This window comes from Eurosta solidaginis, chromosome 4, assembly GCF_040869045.1.
Source record: "Eurosta solidaginis isolate ZX-2024a chromosome 4, ASM4086904v1, whole genome shotgun sequence".
NCBI lineage: Eukaryota > Metazoa > Arthropoda > Insecta > Diptera > Tephritidae > Eurosta > Eurosta solidaginis.
The window spans coordinates 143,520,693-143,542,023 of NC_090322.1; the positions used below are offsets into that span (position 1 = coordinate 143,520,693).

The 21,331-nt window shown below is 38.2% G+C and overlaps 1 protein-coding gene across 13 annotated transcripts in view; it reads left to right on the forward strand.

The window, feature by feature from the left end:
• The window catches only part of Nost (Nostrin), a 388,434-nt gene extending 371,211 nt beyond the window's left edge, over positions 1-17,223 (forward strand). For 6 of the 13 annotated variants that reach the window (XM_067783185.1, XM_067783187.1, XM_067783188.1 and 3 more), the window contains 5 exons: positions 9,853-9,938; positions 10,001-10,226; positions 11,726-12,475; positions 15,302-15,412; positions 15,489-17,223. In XM_067783185.1, the coding sequence (XP_067639286.1) occupies positions 9,853-9,938; positions 10,001-10,226; positions 11,726-12,475; positions 15,302-15,412; positions 15,489-16,265 (1,950 nt within the window). In that variant the 3' untranslated portion in view covers positions 16,266-17,223. Of the gene's footprint in view, positions 1-210; positions 945-7,502; positions 9,577-9,852; positions 9,939-10,000; positions 10,227-11,725; positions 12,476-15,301; positions 15,413-15,488 lie in introns of all 13 variants that reach the window. The other 7 variants (XM_067783184.1, XM_067783182.1, XM_067783178.1 and 4 more) reach the window with 3 other exon arrangements.
• The last annotated feature ends 4,108 nt before the right edge of the window (positions 17,224-21,331 follow it).

Sequence of the window (21,331 nt, forward strand, 5' to 3'; positions counted from 1 at the left end):
TGTTAGATGGCGCTGGTGATGCGTTATTTGCCGCTCTCCATGCAATCTACTCATCTATTAGCGCACGATGCTGCATCATAAATTTTATGTGAGGGGCTTTAAGAATATACAAAAAAGTACAACAATGTTAATTAATTTTTTATTTTACCGCAAAACTCATGACAAAAACGAAAATGAAATACATATTTGATTAATTTCATTGAATAAAAGTACATACTGTGAACTATTTATAGCAGGAAATTTTACATGTATGTATGTACGTTTTTGGTAAAAATAAACGGCTATAAAAAAGGCAAATAGATGAGAAAAAACTAAACAAAATAATAAACTAAAACAAACACTGGAATGTTGTTGTTTTAATATCAACTGTGTCCTCATAAGAATTGACCTAATGCACCATCGTAGTCAACGTAAAAGGGTAAAATGCTACCAAAATAATGCAACCACATCTGAAACTACAACAGCAACTCCTATGGCTACTTCCAACAATGCAACAAATCTAAATTTCACATTGCTGACAGTTGGCTTCTTGTTGGTGTTTGAAGTGTTCACCTGTTTTCTGCTCTTCTTCAACCACCTGGGCAAATTACAGTTCAAACAACAACAAATTGATTGTTGTCAACTCTTCTAGGGCGGTTTTGTACAAAGTGGTACAAAATAAATTGACGGTGACCGTTTTGTGTGCTATGTGAAGAATGTAATGGATTGAAGGTGATTGAGCGCCACCGCTATTGAGAACTTATATGGACGGACACTGTTATGTTTGCAGACGTATGTGTGTGTTATAAAATAAATGTGTCACAGCAGGTGAAGGGAAGGTGAAAGAGCTCTAAAATTATTTGCATATTTCTCAATAAGGCTTCTAGCAACATGAATTTGACTTAGTTTTTTGAAGCGCGAAATACTAAGTCAGCAGTTTTTTGTGCATTCGACAGGTCGCTAAGGTATGCTTAAATTGAAATTGAAAGTTTAGTTAAAATAATTTGTGGCATGTAGCATGAAATTACTTACAAAAATTTTCGTAATGGGAAATCAATTCATTTTCATATTTGCTTGGAATGGAATGCTGTACATATTTGTTTACACATCCTCTAACTCATATATATGAATGACATCGATTTCGAAAGTGTCCTGAAATTGAACCTTGTGCGTGGCTTGGCGGCGATATGCAATGGTGAAAGATTCTGAATGCAGTTATCACTTGTGACAGATTCAGAACATGTGAGATCTTTATCGACCGGCCAGTTCAACCTTACCTAACCTACATGTCTATCTGTTTTGTACCATTACAATCTGGGTCGCGTACTTCTGGCTCAGGATAGATTGTAATGGTACAAAAGAGATAGACGTATGTATGTAGGTTTGGTAAGGTTGAACTGGCCAGTCGATAAAGATCTCACATGTTCTGAATCTCTCAACAGAATTTGTTTGAGGACCTAGCGTATTGACAAAAGGCTAGAAGTACTCCAGTAACTAGGCCGATTGCTGCCTCGAAATCTGCTAACTCTGCCGGCACTCGTAGCGGGAGCCTTAACCTCGCGAGAGCGGGATACGAACACCGAACGTGCTCAACCGTTTCTCGCTACATGTACTTCCTACATCTGCCCCCGAATTTCAAAACCCGCTTACTCCATCACCAAAAATTCTGAAACAGTATCAAGTGCGCAGTGGAGTATGCAATATTTAGAACCATATGGTCATAAGAAATAACCGCCTAAGTCCTATGTAAAAGTAAAGGAGTTAGGCTGTTATTCCTTCAGACCATATGGTAATAACTGTTGCATACTTTTCTGCGCATTTATCCTGTTTTAGAAATTTTAGGCGATGAAGTTTTAGAGTTAGCCAATGTTGAAATTTGGGGGCATGTGGTGGCAGGAGGCAGCGTTCGGTCCCTTATGAGCCGTAACTCTTTTAGCATATGATGTTTGAAACTTTACAGTCCTGCGCTTCACGCCTTTTATGCTTAATTGATCATATGCAACTCCTGCCTTTTTTAACACGCTTATATATTAGATTCATTTTTATGTATGCTTGTTTGTAACTCTGTAGGCTAGGCTCGCAAAGGAGAGTTAGATAATGTTTAGGAAACCCATCTAGCGGCAATTATTGAAGACTCGCGGCAGTAGTTAAATAACTCGCTACAAAACGAGTTGTGCTTAATAGCGGAGACGCGAACATCTGTGCTACGGTGCTATCAACATCAAATATCTAAGTGGATTGTATATACTAAAACGGCACCATATCTGCGTGTTTTTTAGGGTAAAAACCCTATATTGAAATTATTATTTCTCCCAACGAGTTTTGCACCCTTCTTTGCAAACCAATGCAATGCTGCTCTAGGTGGAGTTTTTAAGGATCTCGTTGTGCTTATAATTGATTATCTACATACTCCCTCTGCTGACTTCTATATCTATATCAAAATGCTAAAGATGCAAAAAGAGAATTGATTACACGAAACAATGCCTATCCAAAAGCACGAGAAATTTACCAAGCATCGAGATATCACATCTCCATTTCTGTGAGAGTAGGAACAAGATAGAGGACGACATTAAGTTGACGGTTTCCTCAGTTTCCCCAGCTGCGAAACTCCACCCTTTTTGAGCCTTGACTTCATTTTAGCATCTTCATATAGGAAAGCTCACCTACAATACTAGTCGAAGTAAAGCGAAACGAATTGCTTGATGCCGTGGCCTTATTAGAGTGTCGATTACTAATACCGCTATAACGAAATTGCCCAACATTACAACAAACATACCTACTTTGTTTTATTGCCGATCGAGGTAGCGTTCCAGCTACATATGTCGGGCCTTAGTAGCCGCTGGACACGACCTTAGGTAACACGCTTCAGAAGCTCTGGCGGCCCAATTTATTAAAAAAATTAGGGGCACCAATGTGTCGTTTCGCAAATGTACACATACGCCTCCTCACGTTATCAAATGAGCCAGGTCAGACAACCTTAAACTACAACACTCCGCGAGAATGGTAGTGCACCCCCAGCGGGTTAGGGGGTTAGAATATACCCGCGGTAGGTATGCCTGTCGTAAGAGGCGACTAAAATACCAGATTCAAGGGGTTGTGTAGCGCAATCCTTTCAGGTTGCCAGTGCAATATATAGCTTCTCCAAACCCAATTTTCAACCTCACCTATCCGTGGCGAATCCTGTTTCATTAACAGCCGGGCCTCTGGCGACCACGAACTCCTCATGTATCTAGGGGGTGGGAGAGCGGTATGGCTTAGAAGGTCGCTTGTGGTCATAACAAATCGTTCCCGAGATGGTCGGGCTTGGTACCAGAACGTACCGGATCTGCATCCGGCAAAGGACCCTCAACATCGATAACACTCCCCAAGGCCTTCGAGGAGTGTCCTTATCGTTACAACAACAACAACAAGAATGGTAATGCTCTCAACAAAAACGGGATTTTTTTCGAAATAATGCTGTTTCTCAAGTTGAGAAAAATAAAGTTCTCAGCCTCTACTCAAGTGGGAATTTGGAAATCAACTTGCGAACTGCATGTATACTTATCGAAGGGTAGAGAATTATTTTTTTTTATGCTTGTTGGGTTGTAGACTGTTTCATTTAAAAGAGGTATGGTGGCAGACTTGGTTGTGCCGGAACTTTGGCTTTCATGTTTTTAAAAATATTCACCACTCCCTTCTTTCTCACCTCTCCACTTCCTCACTACCATATATCGCTCTCCTTCATTTTCTTTACTGCTCTTTTGACGTCTCTCATTCCCACTCCGTGTCGTTTCCGGTCCGCTCTAATCTACTTATCTCATTAATACTCCTACTCTCAAAGCTCACATAACATTTCTACCCTGAATACTTGTATATCCTATAATGCAAGGGATCCAAGTTCAGATTACTCTATGACAACTATTTATATTAAAATCTGAGGCCTTTGCGCCAGCCTTTACAATTTCAAATCATGACCAAAATTTATTCGTAATATAGATCTGCAATAGGATTGATAATGGCGCCATTCGATATTTTCGATAGTTAATGACGATCAGTGTAAAAATATATGTATATATACTAGCTTTACCAGGCGCACGTTGTAACGCCCGAGATCGAATGGATGTTGCGTTATTTTTTCTGTTTTGTTTGTTGATAATTTAATTTATTGTTCTGTAAATTGAATTGAATTTTGTACGCATATTTGGAGAAATTTTCTGTTAAAACATTTTATTCTGGTATCTTATTGTATCTTATTTTATATTATTGTACTGCTTTTACCGCTGATGATTGTTGCTTTGATTACATTCCGAAGAAGCATGACTGGTGAGCCAATTTTTAAAGTTGATATATGCGCAGGCATTCCTTTTGGTTCTAAGGAGTATAGAAATTCATTTGGATAATTCACAATTTTATCTTCATCTGTAACTGTGTCGATCGATTTATATTTCGTCACTTCACCAGGAAATTGATTTTGAAAGCGATCATTGATTTTGTTAACATGATCATTTTTGGGAGCTAAGATAGTTCTTTCGCATAGCTAAAAAACAAAAACATTTAAATTTAAAATTCTTAATTCTGAAATATGAAAAACTTTCGTCTTGATCGAAGGAACCTCGAGTCAAAATTTGGTGATGATCGAAGTACAGCAAACACGTTTTCATAGGGAACACACACACCGAATTTGATTTTTATAGAAGATGTAGATAAACTGAAGCTAAACAATTTTTTAACAGCGGCAGATTACTAAACGTCAAAAGGCATAACAGCTAAACTCAACAATGCAGTCAAACTTTAGGTGTTAAAATAACGTAAGTTTGTACGGCAGCCATTGTTTATCCCCATTCCACATTTTACTGGAGGTTTTAGGACTTAACGTCACATAGCTCCTTACCAATTTTAATTATCCTATCATTACGACATCCAGATAAATGCAGTATAATATATTCCATTTGTATGGGAGGTGCCACGCCTCCTTTTTCCCAATTCCATATTTTCTTGGTGGTGTTAAGGATTGACCTCATAACTCCTTACTGAATTTCAATGTTCTGGCATGTATACATTCAAAGTTATGCAGTACCAAAGATTCCATTTGAATGGGAGGTTCCACGCCCCCTTTCTCCAAATTCCGCATTTTCTTGGTGGTGTTAGGGATTGACCTCATAAAACTCCTCATTGAATTTCAATGTTCTGGCATGTATACCTTCAAAGGTATGCAGTACCAAAGATTCCATTTGTATGGGAGGTGCCACGCCCCTTTTATATATCGAAATTATTTTTAGCCTAAAACCTTCCCGTTGATCGAAGGAACCCATAACAAAAATTTGGTGATGATTGATGTGTGGGAAATACGTTTCCCTAGCGAACACACACACACAGAATTTGATTTTTATATATATATGGCTAAACCGATTTGGGATTTCAAAATCAACTAACCATCATCTCTCCTTCCTGTATCCTTCCTAAAAATTTCATGGCAATCTGTCGAGCCGTTCTCGAGTTATGGAGTGACAATCAAAATGTACACTTCTTTTTATATATATTACTAGCAGACCAGGCAGACGTAGTTCTGCCCTAAATTTGGTCTATCTGCATACATCTTAATAAGCTCTTTCCGTCTAACTCTGCCTCCCCCCTCTTATATTTTTCTTAATCTTTTATTTACTCCTCCCTCCGTCTTTTTCGATTCATCTATCTCTATTTCGTCTCACTCTATCTCTTTCTCAGTCTCCTTCTCCTACCCTCTTTTCTCTTCCCTTAAGTTCTTCTCATTCTCCTTCATCTCTTATTGCCAGTCCTAGAGGTTGGTCCTAATCCCAGTCCCAGTCCGTCTCTGGTCTAGTTCCCGGAAAAAAGGATCGTAAATACTAATACAGGCAAATTAATACACCAAATTTCAGGCAAATCGAATACGACGTACATAGGTACATATATAGGTATGTGGGTATTATTAATTCATGTCTTTATTTCGGCTTCGAATACTTATTTATCAGTTTTGCGAGGTTGATGCTACTAAATCGAATATTACAATGGAAATTACTTTAAAGCTCTCAGCAATAGCTTTCATTTGATATCCATAATACACACACATTGTACAGGTATCCGGGTCCACGTATTGGCCTATATCTCGAGACCCTAGTCACACAGCGATATAAAAATTACTCTGCACTAAAGCACACATCAACAGCTTCAATTTGATACCCATAATGTAAAAACACATCCTAGTATTACCCTGATCCACATTTTGGCCTATATCTCGAGACCCTAGTCACCAATAGGTACGAAAACTCTCAGCAACAGCTTTCATTTGATATCCATATTGTATAAACACATTCTAGGGGTGCCCGGGTCCACGTTTTGGCCTACATCCCGAGACCCGAGTCACCCAGGGGTACGAAAAATACTCAGTATCAAAGTACTCATAAAGAGATTCCATTTGATACCCATATTGTACAAACACATCCCAGGATTACCCAGGTCCACGTTTTGATCTCAAGACCCTAGCCAGAACGGGATAAAAGTATCGTTTGTCCGTTCCCTGGTTATAAGCTTCCTCTCCACCAATTTTCAGCCAAATTGGTTCATCCGTTCTTCAGTTCTGCGTAGTGTAACTAACACGAATTTCTTGTATATAGTATTTTTCTAAAAAAAATCATAACTCAAGAATGGCTAAACCGATTTCATGGCAATCTTTCTATCCGTTCTCGAGTTATGGAGTGACAATCAAAATTTACACTTCTTTTTATATATATAGATATATATATATATAGATATATATATATATAGATATATATATATATAGAAAAATATACTTCGAAATATACAAAAATTAGGACTTTTAATAAAAAAGTATTGAAATATTTACTATCGCCCCGAAAAATCGAAAAAAACTACCATAATTGTGCAGCTCTGATGTAATATAGTCCACTATAGTATTGCCGAGTTTGGGTATAAGAAAACAAAAACTACAATTCTTTTTTCAAATTCAAGCGGTGGACGGCTAAAACACATTCAAAAATGTCAAAATGGAGTAAGATCGAAGGATACGTTTTGACCTTGGTATCAATAATCCTCGTAGAAATACTGCGGATCCGGAAGCAGTTGTTCAGGCTACCCAGCTGAGGGCGACCCATGCAAGAAGGTGTCCTGGGCAGATATGCTATGGATCCCATTACCCATATTAATCGGTCTGGAGTTATTTTTATTTTTATTTTTTTCGAATATGTTTTGTACAGAAGTAAATTATTTACTATTTACTCTTTCGAACTATTGATACAAAGGTGTACTTGGACTGGTTACATAAATCTTGAGTGGGACGTTCCCATGAATGTTCTAAGTGCTGTTTCAGCATGCCTGTAGTATTTGGTGTTTTTATGGTTGAGCCTTTAACCATTTTATAACATTAACTACTCTTTTTTTCATATTAAATTGTTTTGGAAACAATTCTGTCGCTTTGATTTAATTGCTTTCTGCACATAATTAATAACAAAATAAGAAAAACATAAACATACAACTAAAAAAAAATATTTTAAATGTCAATTCCAAAGGTTAATGAGCGCAACTCACCGAACGTTGTTGGAGCGTTGAGCAGTTTAATGTGCACATTAATGGTCATTAGGAACGTAGTTAGAAGTGGTAACAATGAATCGTTTACGGTCACAAAAATTCAAACCAAATGCAGATATCAGCAATAACAACAACAAAAACAGCAAGGAAAATAGCAGTAGCAATGCCAGCATATCTCTACCATCTACCACCGGACTACTAAACAAGTTGACGAAACGTTACTCCACACTCAGCCATCGCATAGCGCTACGTCATAATGTTGGACGTAGAGGCACTTCGCCGCAAAAGATCGCTTCAGGCAGCTACGATATGACTGGGGCGCATTCGGATGATCATCGGCTAGAGATAGGTGCACCAGTGCTAATATCGACTACAACATTGGATGCTGATCGTTTCGATGTAAGTGAGGAACGTCTACGGCAAATCGGTGGTGGTATAGCGGTTCCCAGTACAATGGTGCGTACCATTAATATACATTCATCGCCACAGATGCCATCTTCAGGTAGTGAAACAGAGGTATATGCGGATGCACTCAGTACACCGCCAGTAGTGGACGATACAGCTGAACCAGCAGGTGAAGAAGAAGAGCAGTACCAACTAGCATTGGGAACACCAAAAAGATTATCCCTTTCGGATATACCCGAACATTTGAAAGATCGACCGTTCATGCGATTGCCTATATTTCCCGTACCAGAGACTAACACACGCATGTCATCCACCTTAAACAAAACTACCGCCCGTCTCATAGCTAAGCGTGTGGACGAATTGGTAAGGTCACCCATATTTCCCTTAACAGAGATTACCAATCCGCGCACATCACCCACTCTTGCCAAATCAACTAATAATATAGCCAAAAGCAATTTTGATTCTTATGCGCTGTCGTTACCTAAACCAAAAATGCCAACACCAACACCACCACCCAAAATGCGTAGACGCCAACACTCAAAGTCTGCACAAAATTTACATCACGCCGAAATGAAAACATTTCTTGATAAGACACCATCAATGCCTTTGAATAGAAACTTAACAACTGCCGACCTCGAGAACTGCCGCGATTTACCACGTTTGCCGGAGCTTTATGGCGTCAGCAAATGCAGCTTAGCACCCAGCGACTTTGAGGGGAATGATGCCGATAAGGAGAACTCATCTCCTTCGATAGAATTGTCGCCACCACAGTGCAAAAGCGATCCGAACACACCAATGTGTGCTGAGCAAAAGGTCAGCGGTTATCTTTCGCAGCAACAACAATTTAAGAGTGTGGATTCATTGGATATGCGTCTTACGAAAGCGAAGCGACGTAGCGTTGTGTTCTCCAGCAATTCTTCGATTAACCAACGTGGATCGAAGAATAGTCTTACTAGTCATGCGAACACTATTGAAGAATTTGATCTGAAATCTGTTAGTTGTCAAAGTTTAAATACACAAAATCTGTTTGTTTCAATTGACGAGCTTAAAGAGATTACGCGTCAGATCAACGAAGCCGAGGAGTTCAATCAAGAAATTGATTTAGAGTACTGCCAACATCGCGATAATCTAAAACCAAGTGAACGTCGTATTACGCTTTTGAAAAATAAGAATGCACGTCTCATTAGTTTCAACCATAACAAAGAGAAACTCAAAAAAGGTTGGCATGGTGTAAAGCACTGGATTGGCGAGGAGAGTACGAAGCTGAAGGAGGTGGTACAAAAGCAAGCGAATTTACAACGTGTAGCCTCCTCGAAGCTAAGTCTTTACAATTCTGAGTCACGACAGTCACCATCCGTCAATGGAAGCGTGTTATTGCGTTCCGGCAGCCGGGTGGGTCTGGCGGCTGTGCGCGATAGTGATACGAGCGGCGCTGATACAAGCCTGCGGCAGTCGTCAGGCGCAACGTCTGATGCAATAACTAGTCCGACATCTGCTTTGGATGTGAACACCACCGATTTGCTGGATAGCAGTGCTGATGGTGTTAATATGAGCGGCAGTACAGAACAGGAAGAAGATTTACAATCGTCGCTTACTCAACGGCCTCCAGATGACAGCTCTACAGTTGAAAAATGTATCAAGATTTTCGAGGTAAGTGGATATTCCCATGATGTATATTTAAGAATATAAAACAATGTAAATCAAATTTAATCGGTTTGTCAAACAACCACAGGATTTACTCAGATAGTTTATATATGTATCTAAGGACGTAACAAAGTCGATATAAGTAAGACCCAAAGTTTTTTAGTTCCTTGCCTCCTATTCCTTGAACGTGAGTTTCCAAGCTAATTTTGAGTGGTTTCCAAGTTAATTTAGTACTTCTGTCCGACCAAAAATATTAACTTTTATCATCTCTTTCACTTTTAGGGCCAAAATGGCTTCGAGGAATTACGACGTTATGTGAAACAAGGCGGTGACTTCGGCAAGGAACTTATAATGATACTACAAGAAAGGTAAGCGATCTCTCTTTTTGGTATTTTTCATAAACAAATCTAAACAAATCTGCCATACACAGGGTTGAGAGTGAGACATTATACTCGAAATCTCTCTCGAAAATGGCTAATAAATTGAACAAAGCCTGTCGTGAATTGCCTGGCAGTATAGCGGAGGCTTGGCGTGGTGTGGCTACCGAAATGGAGAATCGCAGCGACATCCATCGTCAATTGTCGGCATCGCTCACAGATGAAATTGTTAAGCCGCTCAGAAATATAATTGATGCGCATCACAAAACTCGAAAGTCGGTAAGTCAAATTAGAGTTCATGTTGTTTTAATGATTTTAAGCATGGACCCAAACTGTTGTTCCTTTTAATTTTTTAGTCCGAACGAACTACTATATCCGGACTTTTATTTTTTAAGGACAAAAGGAAAGTCCGGCTTATCCAAATGAAATGAATTTTTTTCATACAGCAGCCTTCTTGTTTCAACAGAACTGTATCAAATTTTAAGGCAATATCTCAAATGGATCAAATTTTATGGCGAAAAATCAAATGCAAGTGGCATTTAGAAGTCCAGTTCTATAAGAGTTGGTTACGGTTTTTCGATGACAAATTTTTAGTATTAGTAACCAAAATTTGAGAGTATCCCTACAGGTTTCAAATGCAGATATCTTGGTATGTTGATTGGTAAAAAATTAATTTCATTTGGATGACTTCCAGATAATTAAGTGTTTACTATACTCTCACTTTGTGTCCCAGAGGAGGATTTAGTATTTCGTTATTTACTTGTGAAGAGGACTAGTTCGGCTTTTCTGGGTTAATTTCGATACCTGAATTTCTAATAATGCACCATTCAATAGATAACGGAGACTTTAAGCGATTTTTGCCTACAAAATCATACAAATATCGTTTGATTTATGGAACTCCCGCTCAATAAGTAGTAAAAGGTGGTTGATAGTTGCAGTCCAGAAAACGAAGAGAGAAAGCGCGACTTACGTGCACCTCTATTTACCGTCCTATGGATATCTTATCCAATGAGCTACGTGATAATATTCTGTGGCGCACGTCGACCTTAAGACAATATGACTACGTTTTGCCTGCCATGGTCAAGGCATCTCAAACTTTTACAACAATAAATTTGCGAATAATTGTCAGGGATACCAATTGATAACATTTTGCCAAAGTGGTAAGTATGAAATTCTCTAGTTCAAGGAATTCGTTTGGTTCTTTAGCCTTCTTCTTCTTCATGCAGCGCTGAAGAAACTTCCCTTTGACTGATATTGATCCTTTATATTCCGGGAACTAACAGCATTAAGCTACTCCCCCAATGACCTCGGGAAAAATTTTGTATGACTAAGCCATTCAAACCAATCCTGCCTTTCGGTTCACCAGAGCCTCGCCTGCTAAAGATGGTTCATATTTTCACCAGGATTCGCCTCGCCTAGGAAAGGTTAACAATTATTTTGGAGAAGCTGTAAATTGCGCTTGGAATCCCTTTCATCTAACTTCCCTTTAATCTAACTTCCATAAATTCTGGAATTGGGCTCCCGATTAAGATTATAATGTCACTTTCCTGAAAATGAAAAAACTACGAAGTAAACTGATGGGGGCACAATCTGACCCTACCTATGATAGTTTATCATTATATTTAGGATCAAAGCTGGTATCAGAATACCTGTTCCTTTTTCAAACAAGATTATCAGATGTCTACTGCATACTTATACATTAATCTGGAAAATTTCCTGTATTATCCAACACTAAAATCATTATATTATGAACTAATTCATTTGTCTTCTTCCCACAGGTTGAAAGCAACGTCGACAAAGCAGCTCGTACTTTAGCCGAATGGCGAATTAGCGAAGCCAAAGCCAAAAAAACTTCACACACAGCAGCGCGTGAAAATGAGAAGCTACAAGATGCTATGTTGGATGTAAGAATACAAAAATCTCCGTCCATTGCCATGCTACATCAGGGACCCAACAAATTAGCAGCGGAAAAAGAAATTAAATCAGCTGAGAAAGATTGCGCCAAATTAGATAGTAAACGCAAAAAAGCCGAGGAAGCAGTTAAACGTGCCGATGTCGAATATTATACGCTCTGTGTACGTGCTGAGCGGGCACGTGTCGACTGGGAGATGGCGGTGTTACGTGGCTCCTCGCTCCTACAGAATATTGAAAATCAACGCTTGGTTAATATGAAAAATTTCATTGCAAATTATTCACGCCTAACGTCGAATATGAATCCAATATTGGATGGCTTAATACAACGTTTGCAACCCCAAGTCGATGCATGCAATGTATTGAAGGATATGCAAGTTGTAAAGAATATACGACGCAACTCTGAAGGTCCCAGTGAACAATTATTACCTGATTTCTATTGCGAACACACAACATTGGCTATGAATCGTGAGAGACGCAAGCATGCACTTATAAAGCTACTGCAGTTGGTTAAAGCCGATTTAGAGCGTGAGCGACGCTCAAGAAATGGGCTGAAGGGACTATCGCGATCTTTAAATAATCAGGAAAATCAAAATATCACCGACAAATTGTATCATGTAAGTAGATATGTAGTTGAAAATAGATTGAACTCTACTTCTGAAGTAGGTATTGATGAGAGACGGCGTGTTGATATTGTAACCTATTTTGGGAAATTCTGCTTATTTTGCACCTTCTATCGTTCGAGTCGCTGAACTGTCGAATAAATAACTCAAATATTCAGTAGAGTAATATTTCCTTTATTAAGACTAATTTGGGAGTAGTACAATAACAATACTCCCATACTTCGCTAAAGCGTGTTAAAATCAAACTGTTTGGTTATCGCTTGCACAGCGCTGCTTTTATACTCTCAGTTAGCCTCGTTCACCTATTTCTCCTAAAGTTTAGACTTTTCACGAACATGCCTTCTAGTACAGTTGTATCTCATACTTGGTTCTTTAGCTATATACATGTATATCAATTGTTTATGTTTTTCTTCTATGCTTGTGTATGTGTGAGTAACAGCTTCTGTTCTTAGCTGATGATAACGTGAAGTGTGATTGTTTCTCTTTCTGCTTTGCTCTTATCTGCTGACTGCATATGTGTATGTGAAAAAATCTCTGCGCTTCAATCTGCTGGTTATGTATGTGAAATATTCTTCGTTGCCTTCTAAATATGTGTGTAAATGGACTGTCATTGTGTTTATTTACAAACAGCATAGTGATGGTAGAAATGCTAATATTGCAGCTGTTCGGGACGTCGTCGTACTAGTGGGATAGTTCAAGTTCAGTAATTTTGTTCCGATTAGGCTTTGAACAAAGCTAGCGTTGGTAGCCATCATACAGGATTCCTAGTAACATGTTACATGCATCCTCCCTTGACTTACTTACTGGAGGAAAAATTAGCCCAATTTTGATCAATATTTTTAGCACCGCTCATTAAAATAAGAAATCATTCAAGTAAGGTAACAGTAAAGCCTTCCCAATCGAACTCGTATCCACATAGTCTTTAAGTAAGCATCAACCACCATATCTGTATCCTGCATGTAGACATACGTCAGGCAAGTATTATTGTAGTCTAAGATCATGCCCGTATTGAATTGGGAGAGATAGGTGAATGAAATGGTCCTCCCATTTGGTGTAAGTTATCGCGGAACAGTGGGAGTTGGCGTGACTTGTTAAGGAAAGGTCAAAATCGCTCAGTCGGTTAAGCGCCAATTACTGATGATGGTGAAGGTCACATCAATCAGTGAATAACCTTAATCTAAAATTAGAGTATGTCTCCAGTGGCGTTTCATAACGCGGACACACTCGGTTGAGCGGTACACTTTGAAGCGGTTTTTATTCTTGTATATTCTCTTCTTTCTGTAGCAATACGGATATTCCCCGAAGGTTTTTCGGAGTTCCATCAATTTATGGTTCTTTGATTGATACGGTACGTTCCGGAAAATAGCAACAATAAAGTACTAGCGCAACCATTTCGGGAACGGTTTGATATGATCAACGCCAAACCTTCTAGGTCATCCACCTCTCTCCTTCCTTGAAGAACTTTGGGTGACCAGAGGCTAGCCCGGTAAATAAACAGGATTCGCCATAGGTATGCCAGATTGACGATTCTGTTAAAAAAGATAGCGCTGGTAATTCCTTTAAATGGAATTCCGATACCTTTTCTCCCGACTGTACTTCCGTATCTTCCAAGATATGCTAAAACTCACCCTAACAATCGATGTTCTTACTTGAATGTAGACCAAGGGTCTTCATTAATTGAAAGTTATTGTCCTTTCACATACGCAATGAAATCACAATTGTGCTATGGAATTTAGACCCCTGATAACAACCATTTCCAGTCACCAGTTATTTATTCGGTTTTTTCACCAGCCACTTTAAAATAATTTCTATGAGAAAACAAAAATAGTGCTATTGCCTCGAAAAATCCGTTTCGAGTACGTAAATGGAAGCTTCATTAGATTTGTCGAATTTTTAAACTTAATTTAAACTTTATGCTGCCGATTTCTTGCCCAACTCAATAGACCATGTCGTTATTCGATTCACTATTATAGAGTTTTGGATTAAAAAGATTGATTTCGATCACAGATCGTAAAACACGATACGGGCTCCAGAAAAAAGGTTGGGCCGCAAATAGACGGCAAGCGTCTGTGCAATTGCGGAATCAAACGTCTAAGCCGTCAGCCAGTATTCTGTTATTTGTTCAATCCAGGCCGAGGTAAAGCTAAGCTGATTTTAAGATGAACATAACTATCCTCTGGATCGGATCAACCTAGTCAACCTGCAACTGGTATTTTTCTATTTTTCTTGATCAGTTAAAGTCACGCCAGTACTTACACATATACACTTAGCGACACCATACTCCACGCTCACGAAATTCACACCTAACGATAGCAGCACTACGCGACAATGTTTATCAAAAGAGGCAAACGGGTATCACTTAATGTCCATTCATCTTACCAGTGAATGCTGTTGATATGACAGAGATTTCTGCGGCACCAGCGGTCATAAGAACAAAGCAGCGAGCGCCGTGAGCGTAAGTTTCTCTTTAAAATTAGCTGATGTATTTGCATAATGTTGACAACTGTTTGCTGTTGAATTGACAATGAAATCAATTCCTTTAAACTGCCATTTTTATAGAACATTGTTAACCTCAGACCAACGGTTTTTCTTTTGTTAAAATGACTAAGCAGGTTTGTTCTATTGGCAGAAAAACTCGATTGAATTTACCATAACGCGATCAATTTTACAGAATATGTGTTAATTCAAAAACAACAAACCCGACCAAGTAGTTGATTAAGTTTTCACTTAATTTTTGCAACTATCCGAGCAATTTGAAAATATTTGCTTGATTGTGAATTGCTTCAAAGTATTGCTTAACACCTCCATTTTTTTTTTCAGATTCGATCAATGCTGACTTATTTGGAAGGAGCACGATTCAAACTGCATTCTGCACTTTTAGAATTGGATCACAAGCCCAGATCGTCGCATCCATTAGCACAGCATATTCAGGTAAGGCACTAACAAAGCCATCCTCTAAAAAACGTTCCAATGTTTCTTAATTCACTCATTTACTCTTACCCGCCAGGTCACACGCGATCGCACCGGCCTCCAACAAAGCATATTGAAGGTACCGCTCTGGCTGAAGAATAACGATCAATTAAACCAAGACGATAGTACATCCGTGCATGAGAATGAATACGAATCCATACAACAATCGAACAATTCATCCAATGCCAGCTGTACTGATCTTAGTAAGGATATACTTGTGCGTAAATTCAAACGCAGCAAGAGCAATATCGAAACGCTTGGCAATAAGACAGAAGTATGCATTGCTGGCATTGATAAATCAAAAACGATACCAGCAAATATTGATGATCCGTATAGTGATCGTGGACAAGCTGATGGTGGTTCCAATCAACAAGATTCTGATTTCGATGAATTTAGTTCACAAGATGATGACGATGATCAAACCGCAACAACCAGCTCGAGTCGCAAAGAGCATAAATCGATTATAGAGAAGAGCACACATACACAAACGGGGAATGGCACAGCAACGGCTATATCAACAGGAGCGCCAACAATCATGGCAGCAACAACGACAGTCTATCAAAATGCTGCAGAGTTACACAATGGCCAAACCAATGGTAATGTGAGTGGTAATGGAAGTGCTAATGGCACACCAGTGATTTTGAGCAGATGTAAGGCTCTGTATAGTTATACACCAAAATTGTACGATGAATTGGAGTTGACACCTGGCGATATTATCGAAGTGCATGCTAAGCAAGAGGATGGCTGGTGGCTTGGAGCATTGCGCAATCATGTGGGCATCTTTCCAGCAACTTATGTACAGGAATTTGCATGAAAGTTTTAAATTTTTAAAGCGTATCAAATGGCAGACAAACAGTCTATGATAAGAAAAGGGACAAGTTAAATGTCCGTAAATGGCAAATCAGCTAAATACTGTTGACTTGAGAAAAATATAAAATGATTGTATGCTTTCACTGCAAAATCATAAGTATTTCTTTTTTAGCTACAAATTGTCTTCCTTACGACTGCCAAAACGGGTTCCGATTTTTAACCCAAATTTTAAAAAAGCAATAAAAAGTGAGTTAATAGATACTTTCATCTTAATGATTAGCAACAGTTTATAAATTATGGAGGCCTTGAGAAATATTCATATATATCTGTAGATACATTGAGAAAAAAAAAAAGATGTTCAATATAAACACATTTAAATAACAACAAGTTTTTGCCATTTTTGGCGCTCACCTTAACAAAACTTGTCATTAATTTGTAATTAAAAATACAGAAATAACAAACATTAAATTATCTATTTATGTATTTTTGGGTTTGTTATTTTAAATTGTAGTTATAATTGTATCAATTATGTTTTGTTTACTTATGCTTAATTGAGTTTAAAACACTAAGGGGCGAATTATGTATAACGCAACGAGTCATTTTTTCTCCTGTGAACCGAAATTCCTATCATATATGGGTATTCATTCACGTCAGTGAGTGACAGTAAACTTTACGAAATGTTTGGTATTATGAAGTGGCGACAGTGAATGTAAGTAACTGCGACGCAAAGTGTCACGATGTCATACATAATCTGGCCCTTAAGTAAAAGCAGCAGATCGATCGAATGCTTTCGCAACTTTATCACGTAAAGCGAACATAAAAATGAGATCGAAAAAAGATGGCAAATGAAAAGTGCTTGAAGTCATTTATTTTGAACAAATGTTATAATCTATCATATTACTGTAAAGATCACATTAATGAAATACATTAATACTGTATTTTTTTTTTTTGAAAAATTAAAATTTTTTCTTTTGAATTAATTTAATGTAAAATGCCCATGTTTTTCACAAAACGATATAGAAATGTAGTAAGTATTTTGTTATGATATCAATATATTTTAGAACATGTGATTCGAAATATTTCAATACTTAGCACACGTATTCGTGGGGCCAAGACGAACAAAGAATATGAGATAAATTTTTTTGAGTTTCATACAACTTTTTGGAGAAAACGATGCTCAAAACTCTCATTTCAGCCGGTCAAAGGCAATCGTGTTTTTCATCGTTTTAGTATGACCACATGAAGCCTTCAAGGCTATCTCGCTCTCCGAACCTCTAGATCCATGAGGAACTTGGGGTCGCCGGGCCTCGGCTGTTAAAGAAACAGGACTCGCCACGGGTAGGTGAGGCTAACAATTTGGTTGGAGAAGCTATATATTGAGCTGGAAACCCGTTGAACGAATCTGGTATTTTAGTCGCCTCTTACGACAGCCATACCTGCCGTGGGTATATTCTAAGCCTCCTAACCCGCTGGGGGAGCTAATTGCCCCTATTACCGTTTACAACTCAACTCTGATTCAGTTGAAATTTCGCAATTTCATATTACAGATTACAGCTCAACATGTTAAAAAAAATGTCAGTTGAGTTGTCTAGTCTAACAATCTTTTGTGGCATTACCGTTTACAACCTTTTGTTGGTGTAGTTGTCAAAAACGTCAAAATCTTACAACTGATTACTAGCAGCTGTCTCATACAATTTTGCAGTTGTTTTGAAAAAATTTTACGTTTTAGAAGACGGTTCACCACCTAATTTTTAACAAAAATTTTCAAAGTTAGTATCAAAAGACACGTTTCGACCTCCGATTTAAGAATCCGAAAACACAAATTAAAAATTTAATTTTTGTCATATCATTTCGGTTCAAACTTTTATGTGGTTGTATTTTGCCAGATTTTTTGTACACACTAATGCCGAAAGGCGTTGGACCCACACAGGGTTATTTTTACAAATCGCGGCCGAAGACCGCCAACGCCGAAAGATGTTCTGTGCAAAAAAACTGTGGATCGGACCTCATATTTCGGACTCTCGGGCCATTTTGTGGGTTTTTGTAAATATTTTTCGACAGAAAAAAAATTTTTAATTTCGGCTTTCGAATCCTAAAAACGGAGATCGAAACGCGTCTTTTCATATTACGCTTGGGAAGGGTTAGATGGTGCACGGGCTCATAAAACGTTACCAAAAAAAAAAAAAAAAAGAATTTAAAGCCGGTAGTTAAACCTTTTTTAATCAAACAATAATCAACGATTTTGAACACATTTATAGAAAAAACAACGTTTAAACGAAGGATTACATTGAATAACTTTTTGACTTTATGGAGCGACATTCCGAAGTTGCACGAGGCTGGCCGTAGTTCGGATGCAGCCAAAATACATAGGTGAAATTTTCGCGGACGTGAGTCCCATTGATACTAATCACTACTCCTGGGAATCCTGTTTTAGAGTAAAATACAATTTTTGCTGTTTGGGTTTTAATCCACTTCGCGAAAATATGCTCCTCAATAATATCTAAAACCAGTCCAACACCAAAATCATTTCCACAGCATTTTTGCTGCTTTGCATTTTGCTGCCGGGAATCAGCAGGGAATCTGAGTGTGGCGCATAATTTTAAAATAGGGGTACAGCCTTCCCTCGAGAGCGTTTGCGGAAATGGTCCTTAATTTTGTTTAGTAATGAGCAAAATGCCTCCTATCAAATCTGCAAAATAACTTCATTTGAAGCTCATCATTTGTCACTTAAACATTTTCTTACTGGATGCTTGGTAGTTCCAAGGGATTGGAATGATCACGCGAATGTCATTCAACAACGTTTTCGCCGTTATAACATAAATTTCATATCATATAATATCTTGTAATAACAAAATCACTTTTGCAAATGCTCAAATTTCCGCCACAAATTGATCAGCTGTTGATTTATCTGTCAAAAAATCACTTTCTTAGGTTGGCAACACCAATTCAACTACAACTGAAATAAGTTGTAATTCGTAATACCAAACAGGAGTTGAGTTGTTTTAAATACAACCAAACTAAGTTTAGTTGTATACCGTAATAGGGGCAAATATCTCCTAAACAAGTTATTTGAAAGGAATTGTCTTCCTCTTAATCTTCTTCTTTTTCTTTACCCTAACCTTCCTTTCTATTTTCTTCTCGCTTTAGTTTTCGTCGTTCCCTCCTAGTTTTCCCCCTCTTCCATTATCCTTTCTTCCTATACTGTTTTCTTTTCCCTTTCAATTTTTATACTCAGTTGAGCAGAGCTCACAGAGTATATCAACTTTGATTGGATAACTGTTGGTTGTACAGGTATAAAGGAATCGAGATAGATATAGACTTCCACATATCAAAATCATCAGGATCAAAAAAAAATTTGATCGAGCCATGTCCGTCCTCGCGTCCGTCCGTTAACACGATAACTTGAGTAAATTTTGAGGTATCTTAATGAAATTTGGTATGTAGGTTCCTGAGCACTCATCTCAGATTGCTATTTAAAATGAACGATATCGGACTATAACCACGCCCACTTTTTCGATATCGAAAATTTCCAAAAACCGAAATGGTGCGATAATTCATTACCAAATTGGTAATATAATAAAATTTTGGACAACGGGCGTGGCACCGGCCGCCTTTAAAAGAAGGTAATTTAAAACTTATGCAAGCTGTAATTTGGCAGTCGTTGAAGATATCAAGATGAAATTTGACAGGAACGTTACTCCTATTACTATATGTATGCTTAATAAAAATTAGCAAAATCGTAGAACGACCACGCCCACTTTTGAAAAATAAATTTTTTTAAGTCAAATTTTAACAAAAAATTTAATATCTTTACAGGATACAAGTAAATTATGTCAACATTCAACTCCAGTAATGATATGGTGCAACAAAATACAAAAACAAAAGAAAATTTCAAAATGGGCATGGCTCCGCCCTTTTTCATTTAATTTGTCTAGAATACTTTTAATGCCATAAGTCGAACAAAAATTTACCAATCCTTGGGAAATTTGGCAGGGGCTTAGATTCTAGGACGATAACTGTTTTCTGCGAAAAAGGGTGAAATCGGTTGAAGCCACGCCCAGTTTTTATACACAGTCGACCGTCTGTCCTTCCGCTCGGCCGTTAACAGGATAACTTGAGCAAAAATCGATATAATTTTACTTAACTCAGTTCACGCACTTATCTGAACTCACTTTATATTGGTATAATAGATGGTCGAAATCCCACTATGACCGCGCCCACTTTTTCGATATCGAAAATTACGAAAAATGAAAAAAATGCCATAGTTCTATACCAAATACGAAAAAAGGGATGAAACATGGTAATTGGACTGGTTAATTGACGCAAAATATATGTAACTTTAGAAAAAAACTTTGTAAAATGGGTGTGACACCTACCATATTAAGTACAAGAAAATGAAGAAGTTCTGCAGGGCGAAATAAAAAACCCTTGAAATCTTGGCAGGAATACTGTTCGTGGTATTACATATATAAATAAATTAGCGGTATCCAACAGACGATGTACTGGATCACCCTGGTCCACATTTTGGTCGATATCTGGAAAACGCCTTCACATATATAACTACCACCACTCCCTTTTAAAACCCTCATTAATACCTTAAGTTTGATACCAATATCGTACAAACACATTCAAGAGTCACCGCTGGTCCACCTTTATGGCGATATCTCGAAACGGCGTCCACCTATGGAACTAAGGATTACTCCCTTTTAAAATACTCATTTAACACCTTTCATTTGATACCCATATCGCACAAACAAATTCTAGGATCAGCACTGGTCCACCTTTATGGCGATATCTTGAAAAGGCGCCCACCTATAGAACTAAGGCCCACGCCCTTTTAAAATACTCATTCACACCTTTCATTTGATACCCATATCGTACAAACAAATTCTAGGGTCAACCCTGGTCCACCTTTATGGCGATATCTCGAAACGGCGTCCACTTATGGAACTAAGGATCACTCCCTTTTAAAATACTCATTAACACCTTTCATTTGATACCCATATCGTACAAACAAATTCCAGGGTCACCCCTGGTCCACCCTTATGGCGATATCTCGAAACGGCGTCC